The 23,140-nt window shown below is 37.5% G+C and overlaps 1 protein-coding gene and 1 long non-coding RNA gene across 16 annotated transcripts in view; both read right to left on the bottom strand.

Annotated features, from left to right (window-relative positions):
- Positions 1–626: 626 nt before the first annotated feature.
- The window catches only part of ESRRG (estrogen related receptor gamma), a 391,578-nt gene continuing 369,064 nt past the window's right edge, over positions 627–23,140 (bottom strand). For all 15 annotated transcript variants that reach the window (XM_017812810.1, XM_017812795.1, XM_017812796.1 and 12 more), the window contains 2 exons: positions 11,904–12,173; positions 627–936 (listed from right to left, as the gene is read on the bottom strand). In XM_017812810.1, coding sequence (XP_017668299.1) covers positions 692–936; positions 11,904–12,173 — 515 coding nt within the window. In that variant the 3' untranslated portion in view covers positions 627–691. The remainder of the gene's footprint in view (positions 937–11,903; positions 12,174–23,140) is intronic.
- Positions 15,997–23,140, bottom strand: part of LOC108496265 — an 8,488-nt gene continuing 1,344 nt past the window's right edge. Inside the window, exons 2-3 of the long non-coding RNA XR_001874404.1 lie at positions 20,346–20,348; positions 15,997–16,007 (exon numbers count right to left, since the gene is read on the bottom strand). This is a non-coding gene — a long non-coding RNA (uncharacterized LOC108496265). The remainder of the gene's footprint in view (positions 16,008–20,345; positions 20,349–23,140) is intronic.

The raw sequence follows: 23,140 nt of genomic DNA, 5'->3' as shown, positions 1-23,140 counted from the left end.
GCACAAAAATGCAGTATTTCTTTCTCTTTAGTATTGCATGAATGAATAAAGCTTAAACTATTCCCTGAAAAAGTTACATTGTAGCTAACCTAAGAAATATCTGGAAGACTTGAAAAAACAATTAAGGAATCAAATGGCTGTAACTGATCTAGATGGAAAATGCAATGATAAGAAGCAGCCGATGCATCGTCGCTTAGTCGTCTAATTAGAGACTGCTCCTATGAAATCTAATACTGCATTCAGTCAGTTCATCGTGTTGTACTGTACTGCTAGGTACGGTGGTTCTCTCTTTGATTCCTTTGTCATTGGGGACATTATGGTTCATAATAAGTTCACTGGCATCCATATTATGGATTTCCATCCTTTGGCAGGCCTGGCTTCCATCTCTCTTCAATTAGAGACCTCTTTTAAAAAGTTCAGCAGCAAAGGAATAAAGAGAAAAGGAAAAAAGGAAAGGAAAGAACAGAAAGGAAAAGAGAGGAAAGGAAAAGGAAAAGAAAAAACTGCATCAGAAAGACACAGAAGAAAAAGTTGAAAGCTGCTTCACAGTCTTGCTGCTAAATATCAGTGCAGTCATTTTTTCCTTAATTAAACACTAAGTTTCTTTGCCATTATTATCCTGTTTATTTTCCCTTTTTTTTTTTTTTTTTTTTTTAAAACGTGCATGATGGGGAAGCCCATGATGCTTTAGTCAGACCTTGGCCTCCAGCATTTCCAAAAAAAGTTTGTGCATGGGGACTTTGCCTTCCAGTTTGATGTTGTAGAAATGCTGCACAGCCTTGGTGGAGGTTTGCCTCAGAAGCGGGAGAGTCATCAACATCTTGCCTGCACGACGTGGGTCTTCCATGTGCTGCCCAGCCTCATAATCCTGCAGAGCCTCATGTAAGACATCCTGAAGTTTCTGCACTGCCTCAACATCCTCTATGTGCATTGAGTCTGCAAAACAAAAGAGCAACAGGAGGTTTCAGTTTGGTGTGCCAGAAGTTTGATAACGCTACGGCTGCACGACACTGTCACTGGTTCTGTCCATCCCCTTCCACAAAGGAGGAAGATAATTACCCACTAATTTCTATATTGACCTTCAGCAAAGTATATGGAAATGCCATGGAACTACAAACGCACAATTAACTCTCGGGTAAGTAATTCTTCTCCTCATCCCTCTCAAACAAGTAAAACAGTCACCGCCGGTGCTCCACAAACCATCTTTACGGTTACTGCTTTGGAGAAATGACAGCACCAGAGGGCTGAATGAATGGAGGGCTGTGTTCTATCAGGGAAGCAAGGATGACTGCCCTGCTGTGGAACAGCTCAGTAACACTCAGTGTCAGGTTCCAAGGCTGCTGAGTTGGAAGCCATGGTCATTACTCGCTGCTCAGAGACGCTGATTGTGGGATCAGGACCACTGCACCAACACCAGGGAAATGCGGGTTTGATGGGATTTCCTGCTAGGTTTAGCAATTTTTTTTCTCTCTCAGGCATATTCAGACAGACAGGCAACACTTAGCATGTTCCTGAACAGCTTTTGTTCTGTGAAGCTAACATCTCCTACAAGGTGTAATCCTTCTCTCCCACCCACTCAGACGGTGGTTTATCTTGTTAATGTTGGGGTTTTGCATTTTTTATAAAACACTCAAAGCAAACACCTTGCCCTGTACCTTTCCAGGTGAGATGCTTTGGTGGTGTAAGTATTGAGTGACAAGCCTAGACACAACACACATCAGGAACTAAACTAAACTGCTACATGACCTGGAAAGATTAAAGCAATGGAAGTGTGAAATAAAAAGAAAAGATCTAACTGAAATAACTGTAAAACCCTCAACTGGATAGATACAGAAAGGGAAGATGTCCCTGAGAATACGCAGTTACTGGCCCATGCTGAGATGACTTTGGATGAGCAGCCCTAATTCTCTGACTTTTATGTAGTCATAAATGCCAAAAAAGCCCTGATGTGGTCCAAAGCGAGGTGAATGCAAGTAAGGAAGAACAGCCATAGGTGAAAGGGGCTACCAAACAGCTCCTATCAGCTACCAAAATTTGGATGGTGGACAAACTTACAGAACCAATAAAACAGTATATGAAAATATAACTGCTGTGAGGGGGTACAAGTCTTAGGGACAGGCTACACTGTGCAAGCTTTGCTCAGGGTGAAAATGGGACATGGCAAAATTACAGTTTATTCTTGAAAACACTAGTTAGTACAACGCTGCTTTGCATCTTAATTTTTGGGTCTGGAATAAAGCTACCATTCTCAGACAGAATAATAACTGAGGAGCTGGATAGTGAAGAACCCACTTCTATTATTGTTTCCAAGACATGTATTTAGCAGCTTGATGCCCTGGATCAGTATCTGACAAAGCCTCATGTTTCACCCTGTTGATGATTAAACATCAAATTTTACACACGCTTCAAATATCTGAATTACATTCACAGAATTAAGAGGCATCTAAGATTCATTTCCTAAAAGCTGACGTGCAACTACTTCCTCAGATAATTAGACAAGATAGTAAATACCACTCTCCTTTCAAATACAAACATGTAAACCAAAACACAAACCAGTAAGTAACAGGTTAACAAAAATGTTCCAGCTTCTATTGTCAAAACAAATGTGCAAATTGAAAAGAAAAAAAATAAAAGTTACAGTTCCCACTCTAAAACAGACACTTAATTATATACAAGTTTGGATCATTTAGCACGTTTTATTGATTCTGATGACAGTTTATCTGTTAATTACACATAATGGAGTCCTATGGGAATTTTACATGTTTAATAATTCTGAGTCTTAGTGAATACATGCTCTAAGAAGCATGCAAGGAAGACACACGCTGCAGGGATGTGAAACTGCACATCAAGGTACCCTGCGCTGAAAGCAGAGATGCAGAAATATCTCTCTTAGGGACAAAAAAGGCTACAACATTTTAAAAAAGATGACAGGCAAGTATTACCTCTAGCAAAATTTAGTTCTAATTAACATGAGACGATTCTCCAAATCCATACATTTTTGATAGTTTTCTAATATCACAATTCTATTTAATAATTCTGTGTCAATAAGAGAAAACCCCTGAATTCTGTGTCCTACAAACATATGTAATCAATACAGACATGCTAACACACATACACACACACAGACACGCATACAGATGTGACTGATGTCTTAAGCATAGTGTCCAGCCACCAGGCTTAACCTGGAAAGCAAACTCCAAACAAATTGCTGTTTTCACTCCCTAACTCTTTACCAAGTCCTTGGCAATTCACTTCTGTGCTACAGAACACAAGATCTGCTACTAGAAATTTTTCATAATCCATGCACTGTTTGTGTAGAAATTACACATCTTATCCTCCTCTCCCCAGACTCACAGTGCCAGGACCAGATTTGCTGGGGAACCAAATAGAAGCAATTTTTCTGCAACAAATCTTTGGTGAGTCAAAGACTGACTGTTTTCGAGACTTTTTTTTTTCACACTATACTGTATAAAGAGATGGGTCTTTCTGGAGAACGTGGCTACAAAGGTTTAGTTTTTAAATCTTTAGAAAACTGGTCTGTTTCTTCCCAGAATCAGTATTTGCAACTGTAACCATGTTTGAGTTTGAAAATAGATGACGGATGGAGTCCAGACTAACATATTTTTCACGAAGAGGTGAAACTTGCCTAAGATGTTTAACTCTGCAGTTTGGATAGCAATTTGGCCTGCAGTGTTAGAAATATCTACACTCTGCATATTTCTTACAATAAAATTGCGTGAGGAGGAAAAAGAGGAAGAGAACACCCCCCAGAAAACGCAAGAATCGAAGGTGAATCAAATCCTGCTCTTTAACACAGCTACTACACTCTGTGCTCTCAAAACTCTTTCACTGTGTGGACAACATCCAAGCCCAAGGAATCTTACCCTCTCCTTGAAGGGGTGATTGTGTACCATCCCTCCAGCAAACAGAATAATTACTTATATAGAAAAGTAATAGTAGTAAAGCATTTAATGTATTTGTTGCTGCCTTTGAAATCAATTTAGTAGTTGGGAAGAATGTGACCAGCTAGTTCTCTGCTGCCCTAATGCAAGCACTCCACTGCCAAATGGTGGTTCATGGAGCAGTTCAGGAAGCTGTGCCCTGGGGAACAGATCTGGTCACAGGAAATGGGGTAAGAAAAAACAGCAGAGAGAGGGGCCCTTCCAACAGTGATTAAGACTTCAAACTGTTCTTTTAAAATGGCCATTTAGCTTGAAAGATTTAAAAATTATGTAATCAAATTACTATGATAATTTAACTCCCCATTTACAGCAAAGATTCAAACTCATTTCAGCTTTACCCATTCTAGGGTCTGCCAATGTTTAAATGCAAACTCAATAAATCTGTGCTATTTAATTAGACCATGATTCAGCTTGCAGATTGCTCAGGAAAATATTAATCTCTATAAAGATCCTTCTTCAAGTTTTAGCCTTGCAGTCTGGAACTTCCACTTTATTCCCAATATTAAACGAATGTAGATCTTAATCCCTCAGGCGTAGGCCTTTGAAAATAAGCAAAATGGTTGAAAATGCTGAACTAGCCAAGGGGGAAAGAGAAGGAAAAATAAAAGAGAGAAATCTTTTCAGTAACTACTGACTGGCAGATGTAGAAGTGAATTCAGAACAGGCTTAACTTTTTGCTAAATATTGCTGATTTTATTGGGATAAACCCAATCCTCAATGATGTCATCAAGAACCACTATAATCTAAGGAAACACAGACAATCTGTGTGACAATCCAGAAATAAAGAAGTAATTTCACAAGTAATATGAAATTGAATTATAAGTGAGGTACAAAGAGTTTGAATTTTCTTCCTATACCATGAAAACCCTTATTCTTTTGTTTATGGGTTGGCTTGTGTTTTTTTTAAGTGGCTTTGCAGACAGTCTAGATAATTTATGATTATGTCCTACACAGGTAATATCCAGAAAAAACCTATACCCAGATGTAATACACTTAAAAATCAGTGCCCATATAAACAATGAAATTAAACAGGGTAATTTCACACTGTCATTTGAAAGAAAGAAGAATTTGATGGTAAATGCCCAGCAAAAACACAGGTTACTGAAACTGAGCTCAAGAGATGAACACAAGAATTGGTGACACAACATGCTGCTGAGAACATGGGATTTCAGTCTTGCAAGGGGAAAAGTTGTTCCTGATCAAAACCGTGATGGGAGAGAGTGAGATCAACAAATGAGTTCCGCTTGGAGAATCTCATTCTATCCTTGCAAATGCTTTCTTTCACCATCACAGGATGGGAAAATAGAATTGTACCTCTTTTGATCAGTTGATTGATCATATCATCACACAGAAACAGGAGAAAACTGGAGTTCTCATCCAAAAAAAACACCGCAAGGTCCAGAGAGAAATTCAGATTACAATCTACCACGTTTAAAATTCCAGCTTCATCTCAAATGCAGCAAACAAACATCCAGCCACTCAGGAATCATTTAGAACACATCACAAAGAGCAGCAACTAGCTAAAAATTGGAAAGTACCTGAACTGAGGGGAAGAAGGCCTCTCAAAACACTGCTCTGAGGAAAGCTAAAAGCTGGTATGTATGTATTTTGTACATAATATCACTAAGAAGTAGTAGAAAACCAGGGGTCTCAAATGAAGTGTTTCTTCATGTCAGAAAATTCAGACAGCAGGAAGGAAGAAATTATTACAGTGAATCAAGCAGCAGGGAGCATGCAGCAGTGAATACACACATTAAGATGCTGGTAAACCACACTGGAGAGGTAGATACCAACAAGTACTTGAAAGAAAGCAATTCCTGTGATGTTTGTGATTCTGTATAGCTGAGCAGTTCACAAACTCAAACTGGATAAATCAGATTATTATATCTTCCAGGGTCCTGGAAGAACTGGATGGGATGAAGGGTAAGAACAGACGGCAAAATGATTTTTGCTTTACGTAAGGACAACAAAATCCTAATCTGGATTATGTCTCAAATAAAAGGAATTTTTTATCTCGATTGTACTGCCTACCCAAAACCTTTGCAAAATCCACTGCAGTGTTTATTAATGGGTGAACTGTTCTCAGAATTACAGAACCCTTCCTCCTGAAACATATGCCAGATTTGCACAAGGACACAAAATGCTTGCCCACATTTTGTTTCTGTATATTTTTTATGAGAAACATAACACAGTGACATTTTGAAAAGCATATTGCTTAAGATAGAAGCAATCCATGCAAATTGTCATAGGAAATCACACTAGATTCTTGCTTCTCTCATCCCACAAGAATTCCCATCCTTTTCCAGTCTAGAACTGAAATTGCCCCAGATACTTACTTCGGTCTTCCATATGTGTGGTAAACAAATATACTTCATTTTGACTACCTGTTTGCCTGCTTTTCCTGAACAGAACTATTTGATGGGGTCTGCATGGTTAGGATAAGAGCCAAGCACAGAGGCAAACAAAATATTTTCCTTTGCAAAAATGTAAGGCAAAAATGATCTGACATCTGGAGTATTCTATTGGAAACAGACACTTCAATAGTAATATATGTTGAAAATTAAAGAGAAATAAATTAAGAATTCCTTGTCCATAGGAATTATAGGCAATGGAAACCAAAAAAGCAAAACAAAGGCTTGTATGATTGATTTTACTGAATGGGGACTTAGTCTGGATTGCCCTGGTTTGGCCTACTTTTCAGAAGATATATAGAAACTGAAGCCTCAAAACAGTTTTTTAAACACAGTAGGGAAGGAAGGCATAGAAAGAAAAGAGATTGCTTCATGGAACATGCCTATTTATTTCAGGGACTAACTGGCTTAATGGTGAACTAAAACCACTGTCATAAAGTAAGTCAAAACATAGTAAACAAATATTTTTTTTTAATTCCTGAAATGGTTTACTTTCCACTAGGATAGGTAGCAAGGGTAATAAATAAAGGGATGTATTTACAATGCAAAACAAATTGCACACTATGAACTGGTTTCAGTATCTACTCAATAAGGCTACTAAAAGTCTGGGAAAAGAGCTGGGGGGTGAGATACCAACTAAAAGAAAATGGAGATTGAAGGCTTCAAAATCCTTTTTATCCACTACCAAGATATGAACAATTATCACAGTTATTACCACTGAGAGCCACTAGTTTGGCTTCTTGTCCTTTGTAAGTCTGAGGCTACTAACATGTAAATAATGTCTACTTATTTCATAACTATGTGAGGAATATCTCAAAGTTATTCAGTTACTACACCAGCTACCAGAAAAAAAAAGATTATGATTAACCATTGATTAATCATTAATTAACCATTGATTAACTCTGCTGCCATTTCTTTATGCTAACTTAAGCAAATGGTAGCAGAGTTATTTATTTTCTCTAAAAATTGTGAATGCCATCTATTTGATTACATTAAAATGGAATATGAGGAAGAAACTGTGTTCAAGCAACACAAAAACTGACTACAGCGGCAACTTCCTTTTCTAAAAACTTGTCTCTATGCTGTACCACTCCCTATACAAAACTATATCAAAGAATTAAGATCTTGTTGTTTATATTTGGCAAAATAAACACTGGTAACACACTCTTAACACAGCCCTATGTATGTGTGTATGCATGTATCATGAATTCTAACACAAGATGACTACATAAAACAAAAGGAAAAAACTGACATTACTAGAAATTAAATATAGTATGTTGTGACATAAACATATAATAAAGATGATGTCCTGTGGAGTAAGTGATTTATTGGGCCCTACCAATTAATTTCTGTTATGATACTATCATTTAATGGTGATAGATAGCCTGGTGCTCTGAGTACACTGTGTCTGGAAAGCTAAAAAACTTGTAAGAACTTACTAATTTTTTTACCAGGATGGCAGTATAACAGCATTTCATTATGCTAAAATGCAGAAGATACTTTTTGGTTTTCACTCCTTCAGTAATGAAAGGGCGACGATTGTTTTTTTAGGAGAGCTAACATCAGAGACCAGAAATTGTGATGATGAGCAGAAGTTCTTTTCTCCTTCTTGTGGTACAGGCTAGACAGTCAGTATTAGTGTTTAAGATTAAATTTTCAACAGTGCATAGGGTTATACTTTTAAGTGCCTAGCATCCACATTTGGGTCAGATTTTTCAAGATGCCAGCAGCCTATTAAGCAGATGCACACAGATCAGACTTTCAAATGTGCTAATGTATTTTGACACTCTAGTTCCTTACTTTAGGTCTTAGAAGGGAACTGAGCTTCTCTTAAAACTGGTCTCATTTGTGACTCATAAGCTCTTCTGCAGCATTTGGACTGAGGGGCTAATTTAGCCCTTACTGATTAGGCAATTTCAAAAAACTGCTCACCTGCAACTCCCTGTTTAGTATTACTTAATCGATACATGGAAATGTTTCCTAATACAAAAGAGATGAGCAGGTCATCTTTGCTGTGTCGGAGTGTTCAGGTGCACGTGCGCGCACTTGTGTACACCTCAAGCACATTTTGTAAATATTTCACCTTCCCTTACACACGAGGAAGTAATTGGTACATGCATGTTTTGGAAACCATTCAAAGTTGATTTTCTGCGTGGGTAAACAAAGTGCTCATTGGTGCCAGCTCGCTTCAGTTGGGCGGTGTGAGGCAGAACGCGGGGCAGTGGCATCCTGCAGCTTCAAGGTACCTCCTGGCTTTTATGTACAGAAGGTAGGGAAAGAAGGAAGGAGCTCATGATACTGGCAGGACAAGGACAATGCCAAAGAAAGAGTTACTTCTCTGGAGTTCAAGCATAAAGGCTTTACTAATTACTATTGAATCAGTGCAGATACTTAAAACTAATCTGATAAATTCCATATTTACATATTAAATGTAACCGTTGAAATCATGCCTGTATAGATCTCAATGTAGGCAGGACTGAAATGTCTGTACATTTCAGTATTGTGCTCTTACATACATATTTAAACTTTTCAGAGTCTTATTTGCACTTCATTTGAAATCAGAACAATCTACCAGGTTGCCACATCTTGCATTTGTGGAAATTTATAGAAGTGCCATGGCATTGCCAACCCTGCACAGGGAACATTTGATAGGGGCTGTCAGAGAATCTCCCTGAAAAATAGCTACTCCTCCCCACCTTTCAGGGAACCAAATGGCAGCATTAGATCCAGCACTGCAAAAGCAGGCTCTGTAGGCCTGAAGAAAAGTTACCAGTTGGGGTGTTTTAATGCTCACACTACTGAGATTTGTTGGCCAAAGCAAAGCTTGTGGTATTTATTCAAACAAAATACAATCAATATGAATACAATCTACAATTTCTTTTTCCTGCTTCCAAACACCAGCAGGGAAAGTATTATGACACTGTATCATAAATCATGAACACACTTACAGAGGTATAAGACCATCTTTGTCTACTGTTTACAGTAGAGTCAACCTGGGAATCTTTCTAGGCAGTGCAGATATGGCAAAAATGTCTGAAACAGCCAAGATTTCTTATTATACTCTCTACAGCTATAGAAAGGCTAACAAATTTTAAACCAGAAAAATAAATAGTGGAAGAAAGCAGAAGTAGCAATAGAATATATTAAAATGTGAATTGCTACTGATTGATTTTATAATGGCATTTTATTTTCTTTAAATTAGCTGCGTTTACATTAATTGAGTTCCCAGTTCTATGAAAATAAGCTATTCTGGTTTTGTCTATTAAAAAAAAAAGACCAAAAATGCAATTCTATTTTATTTTAATTTTAGCAGCATTTTTAAAATGAAACACTAATGGTCTGATATCCACTGATGGGGGGTAATTCTGCAGGTGCTATTTTACACCTACAGGTTAGTGTACCTACAGCTGCTAGAAGTTTGGTATCTGCTGCATATACAACCTGAAGCTGAAATGCTGAATGCCAGCAGTCAAAACACTGTTGAAAGGGAAGTGGAATGGCTGGGCTGCTTTTTAACTCCTTGCAACAGTTTCATTTTAAGACAGCAATTTTATTTCTTTTAAGATGAGGGAAGGAAATGTTTTCACTTCAGTGTGCCCTGAATTTTAGTATGCTGAACTGTCTTTATCTCTGACATTATCCTGGTTGTAATTTCCAGTGAAGTTAATGAAGCTACAGATGATTTTGATACACTCTATGCACAATGTATGACTAAACTTTTTTTTTGGCAGCAGTTATATTTTATTATTACTTAAACACTGCACATCTTTTTTGGGGGAGGAAAAAAAAGTGTGAATAGTATTCACTATCATATCCCTATATTCTAGCCCTTATCCCTTTTATCAAGTAAACTACAGAAATATTTCTACTTTAGTCTTTGAATTACAGAATCAAAATAATTACAAAAAGCCTTCTCCATTTAGACTCCTAATTCCAGATAACTTTCTTGCTCTGATCATTAAGCATGACCAATTTTGAGGAAAAAACCTTTCTGTAGCTGCAAAGCATCCTCAAGTGTCTATTTACAACGTTCAAAAATTAGAAATAAATCTTCAATTAAGAATAATTTTGATCTTTAGAGGCATTTTAGCATTTTGCTAATTCTGGAAATAATGTAATATTCTAAAACTCAGGGCAGAGTTAGTGGGGTGGAGAATATTTTACAAAGAAACTAACAAGCATTTTGGCTTTGCATGTTTTTGAATTATATTTCCAATTAAAAATGCAGAGTGCTAAATCACATTACAAAGATAAATAGGAAAGTACAACTTCATTGTTGAAAACAATTTCCCTCCTATCAATCTGAGGATTCATGCATCAATATTGTAGATGAACTGTTAATTACAAAATCAATTAAAAAATTATTTCTAAAAACAGTCACGCGTCCTGGCTCTCAGGGGGGCAATTTGGGCAGAAGGTCTCATCTCACTAGGACCGCGCCAAATCACAAGTCGTCATCCACAAGTAAGCAAAAGCAATCTGGTTTTTCATTTTTCAGCGCGGCTGAGCCCAGCCTGAGATTGATCGTCACATATGGCCCCAGAAAACAAACTGTCAATACCTTGAATGCTGCAGAATTTGAACAAATAGCCGTCCGCCCATTCAAGCCACTCATTGCATCCCATTTAACAGATTTTATTGACAGTTTCCTTCTTGTAATTAAAGGGAAAACTACTGGCCAGCAACCAAGATAAAGTTCAAAGATAGGGTCAAAACAAAAGCAGATGGAGGGGCACGGTGTGACTGTCAATGGAACATAGCATCAGAGCATGTTATTGACACACAGGTATCTAATGATCGGCACGTCATTAAAGAGGGATCTATCGTGAACTTTATGCAAATGCTAAAAGGGACTTAAGACCACAATAAAGCATTAAGGAGACACAAAAGGAAAAACAACAAAGCACAAACGATTTTTACTTATCTGGCAGTATTCACTGCTTCAGCACTTTTAAATTCAAATGTAGAAAAAAATTCTTTCTGAGATTTTTAACTCTTGCTGCACAGGTAATAATTTTTGCAGAAGCACTATCTCTAAAAATGCATAGGATCCACAAGGTAAGGTGTGGTCCTTGTGAGATTTAATAAGGATTTCCTCCCTCCTTCCGTATCCTGAATTCACTCTATCAAATAAATCAGTAGCTGCCTTTAAAGAGAAAATATATGGCCTATTCTTCAGCACCCTTTCTTTCCTTTTAATTGCAATGATTAGGCTTGTCTGGATTATGGAATGGTTTTAGGAGAACAACATCTATATTCATTTGAAGGAATCTTTGCCTGTAAAATACTCTCCAAATCATACAGTGGAATATTTTCCACTGCCTTAGGGACATATTCCTCAATTACATTGAAACAGAAAGTTGTTCTTAGTTTGAACGGCTTTGTTTGTTGCCTTTTAGCTAAAGTCTAATTAGGAATTTCTTATTCTAAAACCATGTTTAAAACAAGCATGCAGAAAGTATTATGGAAGATAGGAAAAAAAAAAAGTGACACATTAAAAATGTAGCAACCGTCATGCCACTCTGCCAACCTGAATTAGCAAGTGCTATAGCTTTGAGGGTGACAAACTCTTCTTTCTCCAGCTTCATGCTCTTGTATTTCTTTACCAGCTGCAGTATGGCATTGTTAAGGTCAAGAAGGCCTGCCAATTTGGATTGGTCTTCATCCATAATATAATCTTCAGCATATACGAGCTCATCCTCAAAAGAAAGTGACCGGTATACAACACCGAGAATCAAAATCTCCATCCAAGCACTCTGCAGAAGGCTCATCTGGTCAGCTAGAGACAAAGTGGAGAATCCTGAGTAGGAAAAAAAAAAAAAAGGAAAAATATTAAGCACACCTGGATTTATCAGATTTATCAGAAATCTGCTCCTCTTTTTTATTTTTATATATGTTGTGATAAAACATGCATGTTCCTCTTCTCCTCTTCCTGTTACAAGAAAGTGAATCAATATAAAATCAAATGTTTTCTAATCAAAACCAAAGTTTTAAACAAGCTGGAATTTGCAGACTCTTTCTGTGAGAATCATAATAATCTGGGGGTTCTGCACTGACAGTCTGTGATTTGTATCATGTCTTTGTTCTGAAATAGTTGTGCTTAATTCTAAAAACCTGATGCTGTGAAATAGGGATCTGCTGATTCTATTCATCACTACCATAAACCAAGAAGTACAATTTAGGAGAGAAAAAAATAAAACTTTTTTAAAAGGGAAGATTTGATGTTTTAAAAGAATTAAGGTGCCAGTCAAAAGGAGAAAAATTCTCTTTGAACTTTAACCTTAGGGGAAAGAGATGTAACACACACCTTTTGCAGAAAAGACACTAATCATTTCAATAATGGTTTCTGCTTCTGCTACACTTGTTGAAATAACAGTGTTATTCAGTTATATTGAAATGTCAACTGAATAGGAGTCACACCATCCTTTTTCTGAGGGCAACCAAAATTTTAATAAATGCCTCTTAATTTAACTTTTGCTTTTTTCCCCCTCTCTCTGCTGTCTTTCCTAATAAAGGCAAACATCTTTACTGTCTTACCTTTTCAGACTCTTGTTTACAGTACCTGTTAATTTATTATATCAAACTGCTAATATCCCAATCACATTAGGTGCTAGAAAACAATATGGGAGAGGAAGTGATTTTCCTGGCCTGTTGGTGAAATGCAGCAGTTTGCCAGTTGGCACCATCAACCACAAGTACTTAATAAAATCATCAAAGGGGATTAGTCAAGCTTTTCTTAAAGGGTCTTAAGACATGTCTGAGGCTTTCATTTAGTTGTTTATGGAGCTGCTTACATGTCCTTTGACAGGGTTCCCGCTGTAAGAACATTCTTTTTGGCGTTCAATTACACTTAAACGCATTTTTCTGTTTTGAAAGTCAAGCAAGAATATATCATAAACTAGCAAATCTGCAAGGCATCTACTCCAAACAAGATTTTCTCTATAAGCACTAAGCAACAAAACTAATACAATAAAAAAAGAAAAGCCCACATCCAAACCACCAGGCATCCATAAAAAATGAAACATAAAACTGGTTGCATGCTCTCTCTCTCTCATTTTTCTCCCCCTCCTTATTTGTTTTCATTTTCTCTTACTGTTTTTTGAGTCTTGTGATAGAACTGTAGCTCTCTTCTTTAAAAAAAAAAAAAACAAACAACAAAAACTGAGCCAACACCAACAGGAAACCCTTGAAGATGTGACAATAGAAAATAACACATCTGTGATTAAAATAAATAAGAGGGAAATGGAGAAGAAATAATCATTTCAAAGGTTATAGGGAGGAATTCATGATTTCAATTAGCTTCAACATTTCTGTTCCTTCCCGTCTTTCAAGAACCAGTTTTTCTGCAGTAGCAGATGGACAGAGAATGTAGCCTGCAGCACCGTCCTGTGACAGCCCCATTCTCCCTCCCAGACACTGCTGTTAGTAAATAGATTTACACATTCTCCAATCTCCACACATCTTTCTGCCGAATAATTAAAAGCAGGATGATTAGTTTATTGAGTGGAAGGAGGAACTTTTTTATTGAGGTCCATCCACGATTTTATCAGGGCCAGCACTTTTACGGTTGTCATGAGGGTGCAGGCATCCAATTTTTCTTATCTGCCTGATTAATACAAACGCTGTTTCAGGACGCATTAATTAACAGATACAAATCTACGTTCTCATGGAAGGATCAATACAGAGAAGAAAAGAGGCATCAATGTGAATTTAGTGCTGATGATGGAGAAGGCACTCTATTGACATTTACGTGCATAGAAACTTTAAAGTTGCAGTGGAGCCCTTTTGTCCCTGTGATTTACAAATTAACAATTTTTCAGGTATAACAATGTTTCACACACTTCTGTGGGGTTTAATTAAGAAAAAAGCAATAAAATCAGTTTTCATTAAAAAAGTTTAACCTGCAATTTCTCTCTGCATTTGGGTTTTTTTCCTGAAAACTCCCCAACTTCCTTTTTTATTTGCTTATCTATTTTGGCACTGGTTTCATTTTTTTTATAAATAATACTATGTTTCAATAACATTTATTGTGTGCCACAGTCAAAGGAAATTACATTTGCCCTGTGAGTGGGGGAAATGGGATGTTGACTATAATTTATTGTATTGCACTCTTGAAAAATCTGCATTCTGGAGCAGTAAATATACCAGTTGTTTTTATTTGACATATTAAAAAAATCAAAAGAAATTTTTTACATTATAGAAAAACTGGCAAATATAAACCACATTGTTCCACTCTTCAATAATAAATCAAATCAACATGACTATTTTCTTCCTGATCGAAGTAACTTTCCCTTGAAAGCCTGTTCAGTGAAAGCATGTTTTAACTTTTAAAGGCATCCCTCGTGGGAATGTAAAGCTGCATCAAGTTGTAATTAATCTGGTTTTGTTTTGATTTTTCAGAAAATGTGAAAGCATCCAGCATATCTCTTGTATCACAGCAATGCCCTTTTAATATGTATTCAACAAGTCACAGTTAGAAGAACAGATTACACAGGAATATATCTTTATATACAGAATAGATTACACAGGCATATATATTTTTACTATATACAAAGATTTATTTTTAATTGTTTGGGGGAGGTTATACTTATTTCACGCCAAAGTCCGAGTCTGCAAGCTTTTGTTATGTGAATGCCCCAGATCAACCACATCCTCTGACAAGTGGACATTTCCTATATTAAGTTTTAACTATTTTTTAATAAGTCTCCACACTGGACGAAATACACTTCCATCTTTCTGAACCAGTGTTAGCCTCTCCAGTCACATCTCAAAGCTCTTTCCAAACCACGCTGAGATGCTGCATGATGGTGTGGTTTTGGACCTTGTTGTGCATTGTGTGCCTCCCTAATCTTTAAGAGTTGCAGGTCACCGCTTTAAATGTAGAACTGTGTAACAGCTTTTTAAAATACAGTGTCGTGCACCTTTCCCCCCCTTAGCACGTACCATATTGGTGACAACTTTGATCTCTCTCCATCTCCCTCCCCAAGTCAATGCCATTTAATGTATCTCAGGCATTTGCTCGCAGAATGACTCTGTACCTTGACCTGCAGTTAAATAGCATGTTTATCTGCGATACAGCGCACTCCAAATAAACCAGATGACAGTTTGCAGTAACGTCATTTGGAAGGATTGAAAGGCTTCTCAAGAGTCAGGTACCCCTGAGGTAAGAAGCTTGAAGGAAGCATGTTTTGTGCCAACCCTCCTGCCATCTTCTACTAGACACTCGTGTGCTTGACAATGATGCCATGGGCACTTGTCAAGATTTTTTTTTTTCTTTTTGCCTAGCAAACTGATGCACTTTGCAGTCAACTTACAAAAAAGGCTAAGCATTTGAAAGTGTGAAGGGCAAAAAATATCTGACGGCTAGTCTTCAAAAATACACTTTCATTTCAGAAAGCATAAATGTTTATTTCCTGAGCTGAGTGTTGACAGAAATAGGCTGCAGCGCAGGCATATGAATTTAACCCCTGGTAGGCATTCTTTTCAATGTGATTTTTATGTGGCTGAGTGCAAGCATAGTAAATCTACAGGGTGTCTTGTACTATCAGTTAACAATAGCATTGATTCGCTGGTTACAGATTTTTTCCTTTTTTTCTTTCTTTCTCTTCCTTTCAGGGACTGTAGTGTTCTTCCGCTAAAAATAGACACTTTTCTACAAACAGTGTATCACACTCAAATTGTAATTATGCCATAATGACTCACTGAGATAACTCAGGGTGGATTGAGAAAAGGTTGATTGAGCAACAGAACATATACTTGTTTTTTTTTTTTCTTTTGCATACCAGTAAACCCAAAGCTCAAAGGAAGCAGCAATAAATAGGTAAAAAGGCCTTAACATTTTTATTATAGGAACAAGGGGTGTTGAGCTGACTGCACTCTGCAGTGCTCAGCACTCCAAGCCAGCTCCAAGCACAGTTCACAGCCTCTTCAACAGGGCTGTTTAAACCACAGATCTTTTCAAATATCAGCACATGCCCCACTTGCTCTCTATTTCACACTGCACACAGCTCAATGATAAGCAGGGTAAATCTTTTATATTCCTGAAGACCCTTTCCTCTACTTCATTAAGATGGACTTCATGGACACTAACTCACTAGGGGCCAGAGTGAAGCAGCTGCAGATGGTCAAGTGCCAAAGTAAGATCTGTGCCTTGCACACAGCACTTCGAGAACTACTGGCCAAAAAAAAAGACAGTGGCTGGACTTATCCCTACCATTATTTTCATCCTTAAACATTTGATACGATGCCTCAATCAGGTTACTCAGACTCAAATCCTAGAGTCTATTTCACTTCGCAGGAAGTGAACTTCCCTTCCTCTCTGATACATGTTTAGAAATCCTAATATTTGATCGAACCTGGTATGAAATTGCTGGCAAATCTGGGAGTTGTCTGCCTTTTCTGATAATTGTCTCCCATTTATTTTACCAGTTGTTTGCGTGACTGTTAGCTTTACGAGTGAAATATTCCTCTTGTTTGCCCTGGTTTGTACTTCAAATATCTTCATTTACATTTTTTATAATCAAAGCTGCACTTGAAAATGACATGTTCACTAGTGTGTTGCAGATTCAATATATTTACACAGTTGAAATATCAGAGTTGGATTTTTAAATTATTTACACTTAATTTTGATAGATTAACTCTTTCTAAATGTTTTATGGGTACTGATGTTTCCAGCATAGTTTTTTGTTTGTTTTTTTTTTTTTCCAAAATGATGTATAGCCACTACTGTCCAAAGAACAATCTGATATTGTAAATACATTTAAAAAAATCTTTCCTTTTAGCCCGGATTACTTTATTTAGAGTGCGTGTGGCCTCATGGTCAAATGACAAACAGTGAGCCAAAGGCTTATCCTGGCTGCATTGAAGAAAAGAAACCCCATTTCAAGATCAGACTTGGGTCCAATGCACTCTCAGATGTACAGCTCTCACTCTGCTCTCTTCTCCCTTCCTGGCACAGACTCAGTGCTTGCTTGGATCCATTGAGCAACTTTAGCTACCTTCCAGGGATGTAAACAAAGGCTAGGGAAATTTCAACAGTGAAATTTCTGCTAGGGCTATGTAATGTTTTCTAGACATGATCATAGTCTTTGCTGAAGGAAAACTTCATAGCCTGACTGCCCTTTACTATTAGTCTCTCAAAAATACAAGGAAGAGAATGGCATGATTAATTTTTTTAGGCTATATCTAGAGCTGAATCTCCCATATAGATCAGAATTAAGGGATCCTTTTTATTATATTAATTCAAGAAAAAATGGATTTAATCGCATTTCAAAGCACTGTGTAGACTAAAAATATATATCAAGGCCCACAAACATTTCAGTGGTTTTGAAAACCGTTAACAGAAGGAGAGTGCTCTCACTAATCACCAAACATATTTCCCAGATTATGGATGAAATTTTGTGAAAGCTGGAACAGAAACAGATACAAGTCATTATGCCCGGGTAAATCCATTATTTCAGTTTTTTCTTTTCCCTTTTTTTTTTTTTTAATACCTCCTTGCTTATGGAGCCCCTGGTCAAAGGCTAAAAATTGCACAAGCTGAAATTTAAGTATGACTGAGAATTTTCAGTCATACTTAAGTATGAAAAGTGTCAGCTCACACAACAGAAAGCATAGGTAACTGCCCAAACTTGAAAATCACACATCAAGTTCCAAAGCACAAACTAACAAATGACCAGAAACACAACTAAAGGCTCAACTTATGCTGTTTGCTGGATTCAGCTTCCAAGCTCTTTAGAGCTGATGTGCTGCAGTTAAAGTTACATTTAGAAATTAAATCCATCCAGCAACTTTTGCACAATAAAACCTCCGCCTTTTCAGAGCGCCGCTTTGCTATGTCGCATCTCCTCCTGCCACTACAGCAGAGCACTGCAAAAGCAGCACCGGGGCTCTGTTGTGAGCGGTGCTGCGAGTTGCGACTGCCATCTGTTAGCTGTGCAGCCGTGGGAGAGGGGAGATCAGATTGCACACACAGAGGTGCCCAGGAATCACTCTGTCTCGAATTAAAGGAAAAAAAGCAAAATGCATTCATTTGAAGAGCACTGGGATGTTTTCAGCCAAGCCTGTGCACTTTCTCGGGTTTTATTTAAGTGTGTTTGTGCTCCTAACTCTTGCTGTCCAAGCTCTTATAAAATATACATATTTTTTTATATTTTATAACACGAAAAAATGCCTACGATAAGCACTTTTTCGCTAACACCTACCAGTAAGACGGGAAATGCCACACAGAGCACTAAGAAACCCCGGGCTGTTATCACAACGCTACCTTCATCTCACTGAAACAACAGCAGAGAGATGGCACGGCAATAAAAATGCATTCACACTGCATGTCCCTCTCAATCCATTACGAACAATGGATTCTTGCTAAGCAAATATTCGGTTGTCAGAAGTATTTGCAACACTGGATTTATTCAGCAGGACTAAGTAAGAGAAGTTCACAGCAATTTAAAAGCAGCAAATTAGACATTTACAAACAGTAAAGATGCTGCTTGTCTAGCATGACCTTTCACTCAGGGTATACAAAAAGGTGTTAATGTATTTTAAATACCAGTTAGAAATATTTCTGGTTTGCCTTTTACCCTGTGAAACCTTTCATGATAACACTAAACAGGAGCAATTCAAGCTTGTCATTTCTTCCCAGGGTTAGAGGCACACAGTGAGATGTAACCCACTATAGTTCAAACTGATTTCAGCACTTAAATCAGTGACACCCCTCTCTAACTACCCAAATATCTCCAGGCAGCTACTTTTAAATTTCTTATTTCTAGTTAGAGTGCAAGTTCTCGTGAACTGCTTCTTTAGCATTAGTAATGGAAAGGAGCTGGAAAATGTGACTGATTAAGGATACCTCTCTGACTTCACATAACCAGGTGCTAATACTCTCCAGGGAAACACTAAAGATTAAAAAAACTAATGAGTCGCCCTTGCTTCAGGACAGATTCGGTAAGACCTCCATGTATGGAGCACTTTATAATGGCATTTTTGGAAACACACGGTTAGAAATATTGTACTCTTTATTTTATTAATTTTTATTTCACACATTATTTCAGTATTCACCAAGAAAAAGGAAAATATAAGACAATAAATTTAAACATATTAATACTTGATTTTTCTTTTAGCCTAATTTTACCACTGGAACTTCCACAATTTTAAACAGCTTTACTGCAAACTCATACCAACCTTCCATTAAAAAGATACCAGGCCAAACACTTAAATTTTGCTTTATTACCAGATGCTCTGAGAACAGAAGAGGACCTGATAAGTAGGAAACTGCCTTCCCCCCTCCCTTTTTTTTTTTCTCTATGTAAGACAGTTTAATCTTCTGGTGCATTACCTGCTCTGAGGAGAGGTTTTGAATTCTAAGATATGGACAATGAAAAAAAAGTTTTAAAATTCAGACTAGCAGTGCAATATGGCCCAGTGAAGCTGTAAGTCTCCTTAAGGTCAGCAGTATGAACTCACAGATTCCTGAGGGTGATCTTTTTAATGCTCTACATATGTGACCTGATCTGCTTCTTTAAAGTTAACTCTTCCAGTTCTTTAAAATTTAACCTTCAAACACAGTTTTGCTAGACTATGGGATTTAGTGTCCTCTACTGAAGATAGCAGAAGCAGATGTCATGACACAGTGTGCTCTGAAAATCACAGGAGAAAAACGAGCAGGATTGTATTTATGACCCTGATTGTATTCTTTCACTGAGTCTATATATAAAAACCATGAATTATATTTTCAACATAAATATTGATTTCACCCAAATTGCCCTTCAATTTGTTGTGAATGTACATATTTGAGTGTAACTACAATAAAGCCAGATATGTGGGTGAAAACATAAAAACCACATTCTGTTATTAGTAAAGTGAATGTAGATGAAAAACCAAGTGTATATCATGAGTATGGCTGGATCCCTCTCAACGTCTAGCTGAGAGAATGGTAACACAGTTCAGCTTAAAATAGTAAGCATAATATCTGCACATCCTGTGTAGGGTATGCCTTACCTGGATCCTTCAAAGATTTCAGCTACCAGAAGTGAAACTATGATCACACATAATTTAACAGAAAGTGTCCATCCTTCTTCCTTCTTTTTAATTTTTACTCAATTAAATTAAATTAATAATTAAAAAAAAGGCACGAACTTGACAGAGGAACCTTGCTAAACTAATAACAATCAACACAATCAACACTCATTCAGGTTCTGCTCACTTCAACCATTGTGTGCATCAACCTCCCAAAAGTTGCGTGCACTGAATGGGAATATCAAGAAATTTAGAGTTCAAGCTTCTTCAGCACGTTAGTCTTCAAAACAAAGTTTTCTGGATTATAAAATACCACTAGTTTGTTGGGGGTTTTTTTCACAGAAAGGAGGAATTTCTTGTGCATTTAATACATGTTGCCTTTTATTTATAACCTCTACAGGTCTGCTTTGAGAGCACTTTTCCTCAGAGTGCTGGGTCACTGCTGTTTGCCTTTTGCTCCCCTGGGGAAGCCACCAGTCATTTCCTCACTGAAAGCTGTGGCAATCCCTGCTCCCTCCATCTTTCCATCAGGCAAAGTCAGGTTTCCAGGAATTCCCCAATCATGTTAATAATATGAATCCAATACAGGAATGTATTAGCATACGGAGACAACCATGCTTGCGATCCAATCAACGTATCTGTGTTAACCCTGTATGTGCTGGGCTACCTAAAATCTCTCTCCACTGCCAAAGCAAAAACTTCAGGTTGCAAAATTTTGGGTAAATATCCCCTTTCACCCTCTGGCAGGAAAATGACAGCTCAGACCACTGCCCTACACATCTCCCATCTTCTTCCCAATTTTTAAAACTTTTCTGTTGCTTAGTTGATTTTCTTAATGTGCTACAGATGCCAAAAAATTCAAATGATGTTTACAATCTCCCTGGTTTGGGGAGAGCCATACATGTTCTCCTACATGCACATGAAATTTCTAGTTTACCTAGACGAGTGTGTATGTACCATTAAGATCATCTCTGGAGGCTGTGTCTTAAGTCTACAACAGTCCACACACAGGGAAAAAAAAAGAAAAAAAAGAAAAGGGAAAAAAAAAAGGAAGCTGCCTGATTCTAATACACCTAATTAGCCATCGGCAGACTCTTAATTGCATACATTAGGATGATTCCATAGTGGAGATTAATTCTAAATATACCCAAGCAGCTGGTTAAGATGCCATGGATTACAGTGTGGACTGTACTTTTCCACTTAATTAGATATCAAAATTAAGCAGCAACAAGCATTTTGACATAACGGGGATCAAGCCGCCGCTTGGCATCCCAGAGCTGCACTAAAGTGACCGCTAAACAGAGCCGCACAGATGGAGAGATATTAAATGCCGCACTGGAAAGTAATTTCAAATAATAAAATATCAATATTTACATTTTAATTACCCCTACTGAGAGCCGCTCTGTCATTTTCACTATTGCCGACGCAGCAAGGGGTAGTGGAATGACATTGCGGCTCTGACTGCAATGACTATTTTGTTTCCATTAAAAAATGACAAGTGTTTTAGAGGCAGTGACACCCAGTGTGTGAACAAGAATGACAGCAGATCAGAAAATTCCTATTAAGGGAATAAATGACTCAACAAGAGAATTTACTTCAAGCAGTCAGCTCCTCCTTGAAACACATAATCCTTTCTATATTTTCTGCAGGAAGTTTATTATTAAAGGTGCCTTGGAGAAACCTTGGCTTCCCATCAAATATTTAGAATGATGGGACCTTACATGATGACTGGAAGATTTAAAACCAGTAATATTCAATGCTTATCCTATTTAAGAGTTATACTGAGAGTTTGTACGAATCAAAATAGTTTCAGGGAGGCAGAAAGGCACATAGTGAAAAGGAGATTCCTTCCCATGAGACCTTAAAGTTTTGATGGTCCATGGAGAACACCAAGGTTACTTTTGCTGTCTTTTCTTCACCAGTTTTACTACCACTGGAACAGTGAGCATTCCACATCCCACCTCAATCACAATTTGATAGCCTTCAGAATTGTACCCAGTTGGTCACCACAAGTAATGTGCACATGCACAGTTTCAGGCCTCTTGTTTCCCCCTGCATATTCCTTGCACATATATAAACACTTTTTCTTTTGGTATGTACATCAGAGATCTGTGAGACACCTTTGCAGCACCTTAGGAATCTAATTACTTCTGATCAGGTCTGAGGTCAGTCTCATGGAAAATATTATATTACATCTGACATGCTGCATTTACAAAGATGAAAAGGAAGGAAGAAAAATATCAAAACAGTAAAGAAAAAAAAGTCTTCCTTGGGGATGTCTGTCAAACTGCAGAGATCTTCAAAGAATTTCAATGGCCTCAGACATGAGAAAGTGGGTAAGAGTAAATCCTTGGTCAGTACACCCAATACGCAGCTAAGTGACCCTCCTCCTAAGTCATGGCATGCATTTATTTAATAATGTGCAGAGCTCAACTTCTATAAATGTGACAAATGGCTAGAACAGAGCACAGGGGAAAAAAGGCATGAAGACTTTTACAGAACAGAAAAGGAACAGCTTTACGGCAGTGACTATTGCAGGAGTTTTAGATGCAGTTTTGACATTAAGAATTAGCAGTCAAGTACAAAAACCTTACTCTGACATTAGCTGCTTAACTAGTTGATTTTCTTTTTCTTTTCTTTTTCTTCACTTCTCTTTCTTCTTTTTTTTTTTTTTTTTTTTTTTAAGTCCCCAGGAAGTATTTTTTAAACACCCCTAATTTTTTTAGGAAAAAACCCTTCCCCTTTTCCCACCCC

Source organism: Lepidothrix coronata, unplaced genomic scaffold (genome assembly GCF_001604755.1).
Source record: "Lepidothrix coronata isolate B3197 unplaced genomic scaffold, Lepidothrix_coronata-1.0 Scaffold38, whole genome shotgun sequence".
Taxonomy (NCBI): Eukaryota; Metazoa; Chordata; class Aves; order Passeriformes; family Pipridae; genus Lepidothrix; species Lepidothrix coronata.
The sequence above is the reverse complement of the archived record's forward strand: the minus strand, read 5'-3'. Positions and strand labels throughout refer to the sequence as shown.